Consider the following 14164-nt stretch of genomic DNA (forward strand, 5'->3'; position numbering starts at 1 on the left):
TGCCATTTGCAACTACGTGGATGGAACTGGAGGGTATTATGCTAAGTGAAATCAGTCAATCAGAGAAAGACAAATATCATGCGACTTCACTCATATGAGGACTTTAAGAGACAAAACAGATGAACATAAGGGAAGGGAAACAAAAATAATATAAAAACAGGGAGGGGGACAAAACAGAAGAGACTCATAAATATGGAGAACAAACTGAGGGTTACTGGAGGGGTTGTGGTGGGGGGGATGGGCTAAATGGGTAAGGGCAGTAAGGAATCTACTCCTGAAATCACTGTTTCACTATATGCTAACTAATTTGGATGTAAATTTTAAAAAATAAAAAATAAAATTAAAAAAAGAAATAATCATTCAAAGAGTGACGGCAATGTAGTTTAGCGTGTAAGAGCCTTTTCCGGAAATGACGAGGTTTGCATGTAATTTCAATTGAAATTCAAATAACAATAAACATATATGCGATGCTCTGAATTTCCTTTATTTTCAAATAACCGTTTAAACCACTCTATAAAACGTTCTATAACATTATTTAAGGAAACTTGTGCAAAACTTAGGGTGGGAATCAGACCCCATTTCCCTATCATCAAAACATCATGCAAACACTTCTTTTCTCAGAGGATGTTTAGCTTCGTGGAATTACTTACAGACGATGGTACATTTTAATTCCATGTACCATAATGAGAATTTCCACAAAGCATAAAACTCTTTAAAACAATATACATTTCTTTTGAACCATTTCAGATGAAGCTGTGTTGGGTGCTTTTTCAGGAAGTTGAAACTAAGCTCAATCTCCTTTCCTGAGACACAGCCTTGCGCTTACGGCAGATTTGCACAAAATACACCAACGACTTCTCAGATTGCTCATCTTGGGTGCCCACAGTTCACGTCATCACAGGTAGAAGAGAGAGTTGGCTAGTTCCAAACTGGGTTCTTTATGAATGCTCTGTGCCACCAGAAAAGTCAGCTTGTGCGCATACTGACAAGGCGCTGGGATACTGATTAAGCCCTGAGGAGAAAACATACTGATAACAGTTAAGAGGATAACTTGTTCTCCAAAGTAATACATTTTCCTGAGTTTTATCCCCTGCTAGTTACATATGATAGAATGCATTTGTGAGTACACAGTGACTAAACTCAACCAAGGGCAACCTCATCCATGGGGAACACAAGCTCGCTGGGCAAGAGGGGATGGAGGCCCAGTCTGCCTTCATGAAGCTGACCACTGGGTGCCATCACACCTAGCGCTAATCTAAGTCTCCCGTGACTTAATGCTCCAAGGGGCTCAGAGCAAATCTTGGCCTTGGACTTCGAGAGCAGCTCCTGGCTTCGCGCACAGGAACATAGGACAGATGAGCCCGTTACCTTCCCATGAGACAGCATCTGAGTTGGCTTTAACTTCCTCAACTGTAACTTGGAAATAACAATACCCTGATTTCCTCCCAGGCTTGCATAAGACAATGCACAGAATATGGGGCCGCTGGGTGGCTCGGTCAGTTGAGCGTCCGACTTTGGCTCAAGTTATGATCTCATGGTTCAAGAGTTCGAGCCCCACATCGGGCTCTGTTCTGACAGCTCAGAGCCCAGAGCCTGCTTCAGATTGTGTGTCTCCCTCTTTCTGCCCCTCCCCCTGCTTATACTCTCTTTCTCTCTCTCTCTCTCAAAAATAAATGTTAAAATTTTTTTTAATTAAAAAAAAGATAATGCATAGAATGAAGTCCTCCAGAAATTGTAAATACTAATGTTACAAATAATAACGATGATAATGATGATGTTAACAGTTATTGCTACTTGATTTCTATGACAGACTGTGTTTCTCTCAAGGACTCATTCATTCATTCATTCTTTCCTCCTTTGTGAAGTCAGGACATAGGGATACAAACGTGAATTGGGTGACAGTTCCTGGGTGGGAACCCTGAGAGTCAGTACCCACACAAGTACACAGCTGTCACTCACCGGCCAGTTGTAGTACAGGTGACACAGTTTGAACGTAAGTCTCTGCATGTGGTCGGGCTTCAAGCCATTGTCATCATAGATGACATTATAGTAGGTGGGATTAACAGTTCCCCGACAGGCAGCCTGACTGATCAGGTAAAAGTCATACCTGAGGGGGAAAACGGAATGAACATGAGAAAGAAGGCAAACAGAATAAGGCCTCACTTGAAGAACACAAGGCAAACGTTCCATTAAGAACAGATTTGCTAACGGCACTTGCCAGTCAGGACGCGTCGCTTCTGAGTCCACCACGGTGCCAAGTGGCGGGTTCTGCAGGGATCGGCTCATTTCCATGCAGAATCGCAGCGTGCACTTCTTCCTGACCACAATCACGGACAGTTTGGAGCTTGGAACCAGAAAGGCAAAAGGAAAGATGCAGAGAACTAAAACCAAGCTTACAGCTTACCTAATGACTTTTTCGGTAATTTCTAAATGGAAAAAATAAATTCATTCATTAGAAGAACACTGCAAAAATGAAGAAAATAAAAATTATCCCCTCCCTCAGAGCTGCGTACACAGTTTTTTTTTATTTTTTAAAAGTTTATTTATTTTGGGGGGCGGGAGGGGAGGGAGAGAGAGAGAGAACCCACAAACCGTGAGATTATGACCTGGGCTGAAATCAAGAGTCAGACTCTTAACCGACTGAGACACCCAGGTGCCCCCCATAAAGTTTTTAAAATTAGAGATTGTCCTTCTTTGTTGCAAAAGTGTGGTGTGTCCAGTCACTTGGCCGGTTTATATCATTTGAAGGGGACAGGGAGGAAGAGTTAATAGGGCAACGGACTTCAATTCACATTTCTAAAGGAGGGCTTTCCAGAATATTCCATAGAGACAAGATTTCTTTTTCCATTAGCAATAGTGTCCCTATTTCACTTTCACTCTTCCTCTCAATTTCTGAATAGCAAAGAGACCCGCAAGTTCTCTCATTCCTCAGATCATCACTTCTGAATCTTGCAAGACACACACCTGGGGGGATGGATGGACAGACCAAATGTACATTTGTGCCAAATGTTGAATGATCAAATATTAAAGTCAGGATTTAGTAAAGCCAGGGTCAAATCCATTTACTGGCCATAATTCCCAAAGGAACTTTTGGGAGGCAAAGATTGCAGGGAAATTTCACTTTCAAGCAGTTTAATTATCTTAAAAATATATTATTGGTTTTCAGTATTGAAACTTTCAAAAACTGATGTTATACTGCAATAAAACTCCTTAGCACTGTCAGCTGCTAAATTCACTCCTGCTAGCCCAAAATTGCATACTTGTGATTCTGCGCAGTCACCTGAGGTCAGTGGGAGGGAGACAGGGTTGGCTGTTAGGGTTTGGCTGTTAGGGTTTGGACTCAGGGGAAGATGACACTGCCCCCCAAGCCACCGTGCTCTCCCTCCACTCTGACAGTCACCGGTGAGGTCAAGGCTCAGTCCCCCTGTGGCCTGTGGCTGCAACTTCGGTTGATGGTGGTGATGACAGTCACACCTGACGGATGAATGCTGTGCCCTGCTTGGAATAGGATGCCTTCCGAATATTTTAGGAAGCCCATTTAAGATTATCATCCTCCCCAAATTGCCACTTCTAATATTCTTCTTGCTCCCGCCACTTGACGTACTCACCGAGGAAAATGTACTGCAACACTGAATCAAGAAATGGGGCAAGGGAGATGAGGGCGGTCTGACTTCCATCTGCAGCGCAGCCTGCACTGCCCTCACACTCCTTTCAGCACCTCCATCGACCTCCACCTGCACACCAGGGCCTGCACGGCAGGGACTTTAGCCCCTGGTGTGGATTTGGGCCTCGAATTGGAAACCAGCGCTTGTTTAATCCCGCGGCATAGCAATATGTATGAAGTGTCTTCACCCTCGTGCGGAGTCTCAGTGTCAGCTGCTCTGGGGGACACTTGCCTTCCTCCGGGGGCCCCCACCCAGGCTCATGCCACCCTATTCACAGAGGACCATCTCAACCACCCTCCAGTCTAGGGGAAACCTGTCCGTCCAGCTGTACTCACATGATGCAGACGAGAGCGAAGCTCGCCCGCATGAAAACAAGGTGCTGGCGTGCAGTAATCTGAATAGCTACGATAAAACGTGCCCTGGTTGCAAGTGTGGGGAAAAAAACGTAACTCAATACCTGGTGTTTGCACTCGCTTCTGTCACACTGCTCAGCAGCTGTGGAACTTCGTATTCAATCAGTGTTTTTAGCTGACCGTCCCCTACCCCATTCCGGTACACAATTATCCGTGCCGGCAAGCCATGGTTGTGCTTGTACCATTTGTTGAGTGCTCCTGCAGAATTTGTTGTCAGGAAGAAAAGAATGACTTGTCCAATGCCAACAAAGAACAAAATTCCCATGTAGTTCAACGTTTTAAGTTCATTATTTCCGACCACTGTAATATAGGGTACTACCTAATTTGAGTCATGACTGCACTAATATAAAAATGGATAACTTTAGGGCTAACATCTGGCATCTGCTATTTGAGGAATCATACTGGTTTCTGTGGCAAAACATATTCTTAAACTTAACATATCCCTTTAGTAAAATTTTAATATTTAATCAATAAATTAAGTCGTGCAATAGATTAATTCCCAAAACCAAATTAATACTAATTTAGTTTCTTCAACTCTTCACATGCTATCAATGGATACAGACTGGATAATTTCATGTCATTTTCGTCTCCAATAAGCATAATTATGAAAACATAAGGAGAGGACGTGGCTGATCTTCTGGAAGCATCTCTTACCATGGACTCACCCAATTTGATTCTAAGTTGCACTGACAATATGAACTCTGAAAACATTTCCACCCACTCCAACTAGAAATTGCCTAAAGAGCAGAGACCAGACAGTAACTCCTACTCAACAGAAACTTTTCACAACTACTTAAAAAAAGAACCAAGTTTTGAAGTGAGGGCAAAGTAATATAATAATTATTTTCATGTATATACTGTGCAACTGTTTTAGAAGAGTTCATTGTCCAGGAAATCCATTTGCGTTCAATAGAAGATGATCATATCTGTAAGGCCGTAACCAACACATATCAGCAAATTCAATTTTTGGGGAAAAAATACTTACACCCCTTTCCCAAACTTATAGATGGGAAAATGCGGATCAGGAAACGGAGTGAATCACACAAGAAGTACTACAGGGAGTGGCAAAGCCAGATCCTGGCCAGGGCTGGGCAGGGGACGGGAGCCCCAGATATCTGTTCCCACTGTACCCCCACTGTGAATAGGCTCCCCTCCTTGTCTGCCTTCTTCCCCATCTTCTCCTGCGATGCCAGCCCTCATCTGCCAGCATTCCTATCCCCACCCCACAGGCTTCTTTCCTATTTCTAGACCTCACAGCACTCTGTCATAATCCCTGTCTCTCCAGGTAGATCCCTTTGGCCTTCACACTGCTTGCCAGAGCCACCAGCAGCTACAAACTCCCCTGCCTCTTAGAGGCTTTCTGTTTATCATACACAGATGACAAATGTAAATTCTACAGCATCTGTTAGCGTGGATCAGGATACAGCTTTGGGAATCTCCATCTGGGTGATGGTTGACTCAGGCAGGCTTTGGGGAGTCTGCTTCCACCATCTGGTCTGCTATAGGCACGTGGACTCTGGGGCCTGAAGGAATAGCGCTTGGGGCCCACCGCCACTGCTATACTTTTAGTACCGGTCATGAACACTTTTAAGCAATCTGCAACATCGGTCGCCGTTCTCTGAAGGATACACCGAGAGAACCACCTAAAGCAAGAAAAGAAAAGAAAAGAATGTCCAACTTCAAAATGTCTACCATAAACGCATTAGCATTAAATGAAGAAACAGAAAACAACCTAAGTGTCCATCAGCGGAAGAATGGGTGAAGAAAATGTGATGCTTCAGATGGCTGTTAGACACATGAAGGGATGCTCAACATCACTCATCAGCAGGGAAATACAAATCAAAACCACACTGAGATGCTACCTCACACCTGTCAGAATGGCTAACATTAACAACTCAGGAAACACAGATGTTGGCAAGGATGCGGAGAAAGGGAAACACTTTTCCACTTTTGGTGGGAATGCAAACCAGTGTAGCCACTCTGGAAAACAGTGTGGAGGTTCCACAAAAAATTAAAAATAGAATTACCCTATGACCCAGCAATTGCACTACTGGGTATTTTTTCAAAGGATGCAAAAATGTTGATTCAAAGGGGCACAAGCACCCCAATGTTTATAGCAGTGCTATCGACAATAGCCGAAGTATGGAAAGAGCCCAAATGCCCATCAACTGACGAATGGATAAAGAAGATGTAGCATATATATACAATGGAATACTATTCAGTGATGAAAAAGAATGAAATCTTGCCATTTGCAACAATGTGGATGGAACTAGAGTGTATTATGCTACACAAAATAAGTCAGAAAAAGACAGGTATCATATGATTTCACTCTTATGTGGAATCTGAGAAACACAACAAATGAACATACAATGTTGTATGCCATTACACCTCAATCAAAATAAAAAGAACTAGACATTATGAGCAAATTTAATGTTCATGAGCCTATATATGTTATACGATCATAACTATATTAAAAACCTCCCCTCCTCAAAAGAAATTTATCGATAAGAGAAACTAAAGCATAGTGCTGACATCAGACACGCTTGGGTTCAAATCCTGGTTGGCATACTCATCAGCCATGTGACTTTGCTACATCAACCTAAGTCTCAGTTTCCTCATCCGTACCAAGGAAACACACAAGATGGTAAGGTAGTTACTACCTCACAAGGTTGTTATAAAAATTAAATTAGATAATATATAGAAAGTACTTAGCACAAGACAAGCAATCATAAATAGAAACACTGTTATTATTATGAAGGAATTTATTAGTTTACCAAATTTACTTTCAAAATATTCAAAACTAGAGTGTATTACGCTAAGCAAAATAAGTCAGTCAGAGAAAGACAGGTATCATATAATTTCACTCATACGTGGAATTTAAGAAACAAAACAGCATAGGGGAAGGGAAGAAAAAATAAAATAAGAAACAGAGAGGAAGGCAAACCGTAAGGGACAAATACAGAGAACAAACTGAGGGTTGCTGGAGGGGAGATGGGAGGGGGATGGGCTAAGTGGGTGATGGGCCATTAAGGAGGGCACTTGCTGGGATGAGCACTGGGCGGTATATGTAAGTCTTGAATCACTGGGTTCTAGCCCTGAAACAAATGCCACACTGTATTTTAACTAAAATTTAAATTGATTAAAATTAAATAAATAAATGGAATCACATAGTAAAAAAACAAAAAACAACAACAAATAAACAAAAAAATATTCAAAGATTTCTCAAGCATAAAGTTCCACTTCCACAGGAGAGGCTTTTGGACTTGAAATCTGAACATGATTAACTTCTTTAAATTTCAGAAGAAGTTCTATTGTTAAAGACATTAAGTAAACAAAAGTACTTGCAAAATGAAGATCATGACTTTGTGCAAGTGCGCATCAACATTATTATATATGCCAATAATGACACAATTAGGAATGTGGCTAACAAACTGGAAGTCCTTTTCCTGCTTGATTAACACATTAATGTGTCACATTAAGTGACACATGGAACAGGGATCTCACACAACCTGGAATGAAGTCACAGGCACACTGCTACTTATCCTCTTTCTCACCAGCCCAAATATATACCTGACCACAGGCTTAATGGAGTAAATCAAATAGCCTAAGTCCAGGAATAAAATATGGTGCAAACAGTTCCTATAGCCTCAAAACACATTGCTTAGTTACATATAATGAAACAATTCTAGGAACTACAATTAAATAGATACTATGAGTCAGTATTTAATGCCTTATCCCCAAACCTGCTTATGTTTTCAGCAGCTGTGTGAACAACTACATGAACTGCCTTCAAGTGTTAATAACAACAAGCATGTATTGAGCGTCTGCTATGGGAGGCTATGTTTTAAGCATTTTATCTTATGTAACTTCCATAAATACCCTATGAAATAGGCATCATCTGGGAACGCAAGCTGGTGCAGCCACTCTGGAAAACAGTATGGAAGTTCCTCAAAAAACTAAAAATAGAAATACCCTACGACCCAGCAATTACACTACTAGGTATTTATCCACGGGATACAGGTGTGCTGTTTCCAAGGGCCACACGCACCCCCATGTTTATAGCAGCACTATCAACAACAGCCAAAGTATGAAAAGGGCCCAAATGTCCATCGATGGACGAACGGACAAAGAAGATGTGGTATATCTATACAATGGAGTATTACTCGGCAATCAGAAAGGATGCAATCTTGCCATTTGCAACTACGTGGATGGAACTGGAGGGTATTATGCTAAGTGAAATTAGTCAGTCAGAGAAAGACAAAAATCATATGACTTCACTCATATGGGACTTTAAGAGACAAAACAGATGGACATAAGGGAAGAGAAACAAAAATAATACAAAAACAGGGAGGGGAACAAAAGAGAAGAGACTCATAAATATGGAGAACAAACAGAGGGTTACTGGAGGGGTTGTGGGAGGGGGGATGGGCTAAATGGGAAAGGGGCACTAAGGAATCTACTCCTGAAAAATCATTGTTGTGCTGTATTCTAAATAATTTGGATGTAAATTTTAAAAAATTAAAAAAAAAAAAGAAATAGGCATCATCTTCATGCCCATTTTACATGAGACCACAGCTAAGTCACGGCAACATTAAATAGCCAGATGTCATACACAGAATAAGTGGCAGATCAGGACACAGAAGCAAGCAATTAGATTCCAAAGCTTGCTGCTGGATATAAGTTCCTAGTACAGTACCTAATACAGTGCACATGTACAGAAAATAAGTACATGAAAATTTCTATCATCCATCGTTTGAGGAAGCTGCCTGGCATACGAGTATTAGCTTGTCCTAATGTGTGTATAAGCATAGTTTTTTCATAAGGCTACATATTATCTTAATATTATCAATCACACTTTATATGTAAGTATAATTTATGACTAAAATGTTCATATTTTTCAAATGAGGGAAGAATACAAACTGTTTCCTGCTGCATGGTTTTCAGTTAAACCGCAAACTATAATTATGGAATATGGTGGGTAATTGTAAAAGTACCTGGTGATTCCGGGGTTAATGCTGGCCACAAATCCAACCACCACCATTCCCTTGCTGACTTCGTCTTTACAGGCATCGATACCGACCACCATCAGGGACTTTAACTGTAAAAGTAAATTTTTCATGATTTAATAAAATGATGACTTCATATAAGTTTTGAAAAAAACTGTCCCTGGTGATTAAATTAAGTTAAGCTATACGCCAGGGAGATCAAGGTCCAGATGAAGCAGATCATTAAAACAGAAACCAAAAGACTTGAAGATGGAGGGATGGGGTGGGGTGGGGGGCTTGATGGCTCAGTTGGTTGAGCATCCAACTCTTGGTTTCAGCTCAGGTCACGATCTCATAGTTCATAGGTCTGAGCCTCCTGTTGGGCTCTGTGCTGACAGTACAGAGCCTGCATGGGATTCTCTGTCTCCCTCTCTCTCTGTCCCTCCCCCTCTAGCTCTCTCAAAATAAAGAAATCTACTTAAAAAAAAAAAAGATGGAGGGATGAATATGGTACCTAATTTGCTTAAGAGGCTCACTGGAGTGCGAAATAGCTACCATCCTTTGTGGAGGTGGACAAGTGCCATTAATGTGGCTCAAGAAATTCTGGGAAAGTGATCAGTCATTTATCCCTGGCTTCTGGGCTGGTGGGATCTGAAGAGGAAGTCCATCCCTTTTGTTCAGATGTCTAAGGGATCCTAGTTGCCACTGGCCATGAGCCTCCAGGGAGGCAGCTGGGGCTCAGCGCACACATCCTGGTTATGGAAATGGAAGGGAATGGACGACATCCCCTCATTTCTCACCCCCTCACTTCCTCCCCCAGTGGACGAGGATTTTCTTAGTTCCCACCACAGTTCAAAATCATAGCTCTGCCGGTTCCCCCAAGATGTGGGGAGGCCCCCCTCCAGGGTGCAGGGCTACTCTGAGAGCTAGTGCGCTGCAAAGAGTAGGTAGAAGTAGAGGCCAGAGGGCACAGATTTTACATGGCAGCGGGAAGCTCCAGATCAAGCCACCCCGCAAGCCTGTGCCAGCCTAGATTCTCTTTCATGAAACATTCTGTTATCAGCTTACTCAAAGCTCCTGGAGAACAGGAGCCTCACCTCACCTTCTGGACGGTGTCTTGTGTCATGCCACAATCCAGAGCGGACAAATAACAAACCCACCACACAAAACAAATACCTCTGGAATCATGTGAAAAGGTCTCGTACTCTGATTACATTTTTCAATTAACAAATGGACTGATTACTAAAAGACTGACAGACTGCTCACAGGGATCTCCACAGCCCACAGTTCGCCTCCGAGTTTACAGGCCATTTGCATGGCAATCTTGGTGGCGACACTCATCATCATCCCCTGTTTATTCAAGGTCCGAGTGAGCACACACTGGCTGGGCACTGGGCAGAAGGAGTTCAAATAGTTTTTAATGGTATCATAGTAGTTCTTCTGATTAGAAGGTAGAATACACATTACCTAAAAGGAAAAAAAAAAAGAAGAGAAAAAAGTCAATTTACTTATGTTTAGAAGTAGCTTTAAAGTAAAGCAGCTTTTAAGTAGCTTTAAAAAAAAATGATCAGCATGGAGCTTATTTGGGATTCTCTGTCTCTGTCTCTCTCTCTCTGCCCCTCCCCAACTCTAAATAAATAAATAAATAAATAATAAATAAGAATTTAAAAAAAATGAACACATGGGTTCTCTAAACATCTTGCCTCCAAGTTCCCAAGAAACAAATATTAAAATGCCTACAGTTGTGTTAAATGGCCTTTAACCACTGACAATCCCATTTGAAATGCCTTTTTATCAGCCATCGGCTCTGCAGTCCAGCTCCAAAGCCCCCCAACCCCCACCCGCTGGCTTTCCCTTCCTCCTATCTCTTCTGATTTGATTGTTAGGCTCCTCAAATTCCCTCCTAACCTAGGTCTTACTCCAGCTCCCTCCCGCCCCCTGTTGGCTTTTCCTGTGGCTCTCCAGCCCTCATCCCACCATCCCTCTCCCATCCTTGCCCACAGATAGGCCAAGTGCAGGATTAGCTTACAGGGTGGTCTCCTTCCCAGCAGGTACTAGACAACCAAAATAAAGGAAACCAACCACAATTGTTTTGTTTACTGTGACCTGAGAATAAGGCTATGGGGGAGGGGGAGGGAGAAGAAGGAGAAGGAAGCTTCAGGTCCTCAGGTATTTTTAAATTCCACCCATCTCTGCCAGCACCTCTGTTTCTTAGCAGGTGTTTTCCTTGGAAGGGCTTCTCCTGGCCTGTTTCCATCTCCTTTCCACCCTTTATTCTCTACCTTCAACACCCACCAAATTTATACAAAAAACAGGCACTGTCATCATCAGCAGAGAACAAATAGATTTTTCACCTATAGATCTGTTCAAAATCATAATGTGAAGGGCCAAAATTACTTACACTTAAGTACGTAAACTAGGGAAATGTATCTTAGGGGGTCTTCCTGCTTTCCATCCTATGAATTTGGAGCCAAGTGAGGTAGGCATCAGACCAAGGCAGTGGTTGAACAGGGATGGGGGCCGAAAGAAGGTGGGAGACAAGTGAGACTGGTTGCTTACAAGGGGACAAGGATGTGAAGTGATAAGTGGAGGGTAACAGGGGCCACACTCCCCTTATCAGAGAAGGGAGGTACAATATGGCAATGGAGAATGTTTTCCTGTGGTGTTGGGACTGGAAGTGTGAACACATTTTCAATATATACATAGACAGACATGGTAGTAACATAGATGTAAGGGTGTATGCATAACCTTTTGAGCAACACAGGTTTAAACTATGCAAGTCCACTTATATGCAGATTTTTTAATAAACATAATACAGTACTGTAAATGTATTTCCTCTTCCTTATGATTTTCTTAATAACATTGTGTTTTCTCTAGCTTACTTTTGTGTGAGAGTACAGTATATAGTACATAAAATACAAAAATATGTGTTAATTGACTATGTTATAAGGCTTCCAATCAACAGTAGGTTATTAGGAGTTAAGTTTTGTGGGAGTCAAAAGTCACATGGGGATTTTGGACTGTGCAGGGAGTCTGCACCCCTAAACCCCACATTGTTCAAGGATCAGCAGTGTTTGAGCATATGTATGTAGACACACGCGTACACAACATTCTTAGCTTTGCCCATTGAGAAAGTCTGGGGGCAGTGACACCCCACTAACAAATAAGCACACCCAGCTGCCCAGATTTAGATTTTTTTAAATGTTTATTTTTGAGAGAGAGAGAGAGAGCGTGAGTGGGGGAGGAACAGAGAGAGGGACACACGGAACTCGAAGCAGGCTCCAGCCTCCATGATGTTATTAGCACAGAGGTCAAAGCAGGGCTCAAACTCACAAACTGAGAGATCATGACCTAAGCTATAGTCAGATACTTAACCAACTGAGCCACCCAGGCACCCCCCAGATTTTGATTTCTAAATACTGTTCTCTACCAAAAGTAATCATGGCTCATTGGAGAAATACCTAATTCCAGAGCCAGGCAGCAAAATTTCAAAATTAACCTGAAATACCTCATTGTGCCAGATGGTAAGGAAGTGTCCCCCAAACAATGGGGACACATCAAAAAGTCACGGAAGCCAACCTGAATGAGTCTCCAATCAACAAAATCGCGAACAATTTGGGCATCAAAATAAATAATATTGGTAATCGACTATCAGCTGGTAAATAAAACAGGAAACCATGAATCCATAACTGATAAAAATAAATGAACAAAGAAATGGGGAGAAGAGAAAGTTCTTCCTTATAACATAAGGCTACCCACTAAATGTAGAAGGCATACAAAGCTGCATACTAAATGTAGGAAATCAGAAAGCCACCATTTGGCAATCATCAGAGTAATAATAATAATAACATAAAATAAATAATTAAATTAATAAACACATACATAAATAAAATAGTAATAATAAAAAAAGATAAGAATTATCAATGGATTCTAAAACTAGAGGTAAAAGTTTGATGAGAAACAGGGCATTTACATAGTCTCAAAGTGTCTCCCTGCAAAACACCAGACCAAAAACACCTGCTTCACAAAGAAAGGAGTAAATGTACAGTGGAGAAACCTGGCAGATACATTAATGGAGTACCTCCTGGTAGGATGCATTAAGAACACAGAATCATTGCTGTGATAATCCCGCCAAAAGTACATAATCAGAATTTAATTATAAGGAAACATCAGACAAACCCAAATTGAGGGATATTATATAAAGTGATTCATCTATACCCTTCAAAATTGGAAAGTCATCGAAAACTAGGGAACTGTTCCAGACTGAAGGAGCGTCTTAAAGAGACAGGACAACTAAATGCAATGCATTAGATCCTTTCACTGGAGAAGACATTTTGGGGACTAATGGAGAAATGTGAATGGGAGTCTGTGGATTAGCTGGTCTTACTGTTTCTTGATTTGGATGGTTGTCCTATGGTTCTGTAGGAGAGTGACCTTGTTTGTAGAGAATACGCACTGAAGGGCAATGGGGCATCAAGTCTGTGACCTACTCTCAAACGGTTCAGGAAAAAAGATGGTAGGTAGATAGGTAGGTAGGTAGGTAAGTAGATAGGTAGGTAGGTAGGTAGGTAAGTAGATAGGTAGGTAGGTAGGTAGATAGATAGATAGATAGAGGATGGCAGGCAGGAGGGAAGGAAGGAACGAAACAATGAAGCAAATATAATAAAATGTCAACAACTGGGGAATCTGGATGAAGGATATCTGGGAGTTCTTTGTACTCTTCTTGCAATGTTTCTGTTAAGTTTTATTTTATTTTTAAGAAAAAAAAAGACGCTCAGGGTTAGAATTCCCTTTGTTTAATACAACATCCTTATGGGCCTTTTTTGTGTCTGACTAAAAGAGGAACAGAGACGGCTACGTTGCTCTGCAGGAGATGGGGACCGGCATGCTGGGGCCCAGAAGCGTGAGCGAGGTAAGTAAGAGACACTGCCGTGCGGTGGGAGGCTGAGGCTTGGGAGAAGAGAAATGGTTGAGAGAGCCTTAAGAGCAAGGATGTCAACTGTAACTCGACTGGGACATTGGGGTGTGCCGTAACCTTGCCTCGGACGCAAACCCTCTGCAAAGTCAGCTGCACAGGGGCACACACACAGGACACTTTGGG

At 41.9% G+C, this 14164-nt stretch overlaps 1 protein-coding gene across 1 annotated transcript in view; it reads right to left on the reverse strand.

Annotated features, from left to right (window-relative positions):
* Nucleotides 1-463: 463 nt before the first annotated feature.
* The window catches only part of PIWIL4 (piwi like RNA-mediated gene silencing 4), a 45299-nt gene continuing 31598 nt past the window's right edge, over nt 464-14164 (reverse strand). Inside the window, exons 16-22 of the mRNA XM_047072401.1 lie at nt 10330-10530; nt 9073-9176; nt 5651-5721; nt 4123-4276; nt 2219-2344; nt 1960-2107; nt 464-1012 (exon numbers count right to left, since the gene is read on the reverse strand). Of these exons, the coding sequence (XP_046928357.1) occupies nt 896-1012; nt 1960-2107; nt 2219-2344; nt 4123-4276; nt 5651-5721; nt 9073-9176; nt 10330-10530 (921 nt within the window). The 3' untranslated portion in view covers nt 464-895. The remainder of the gene's footprint in view (nt 1013-1959; nt 2108-2218; nt 2345-4122; nt 4277-5650; nt 5722-9072; nt 9177-10329; nt 10531-14164) is intronic.

This window comes from Lynx rufus, unplaced genomic scaffold (assembly GCF_022079265.1).
Source record: "Lynx rufus isolate CCGP_SWC_20201006 ecotype Redwood Valley unplaced genomic scaffold, mLynRuf1.p SCAF_9, whole genome shotgun sequence".
Taxonomy (NCBI): Eukaryota; Metazoa; Chordata; class Mammalia; order Carnivora; family Felidae; genus Lynx; species Lynx rufus.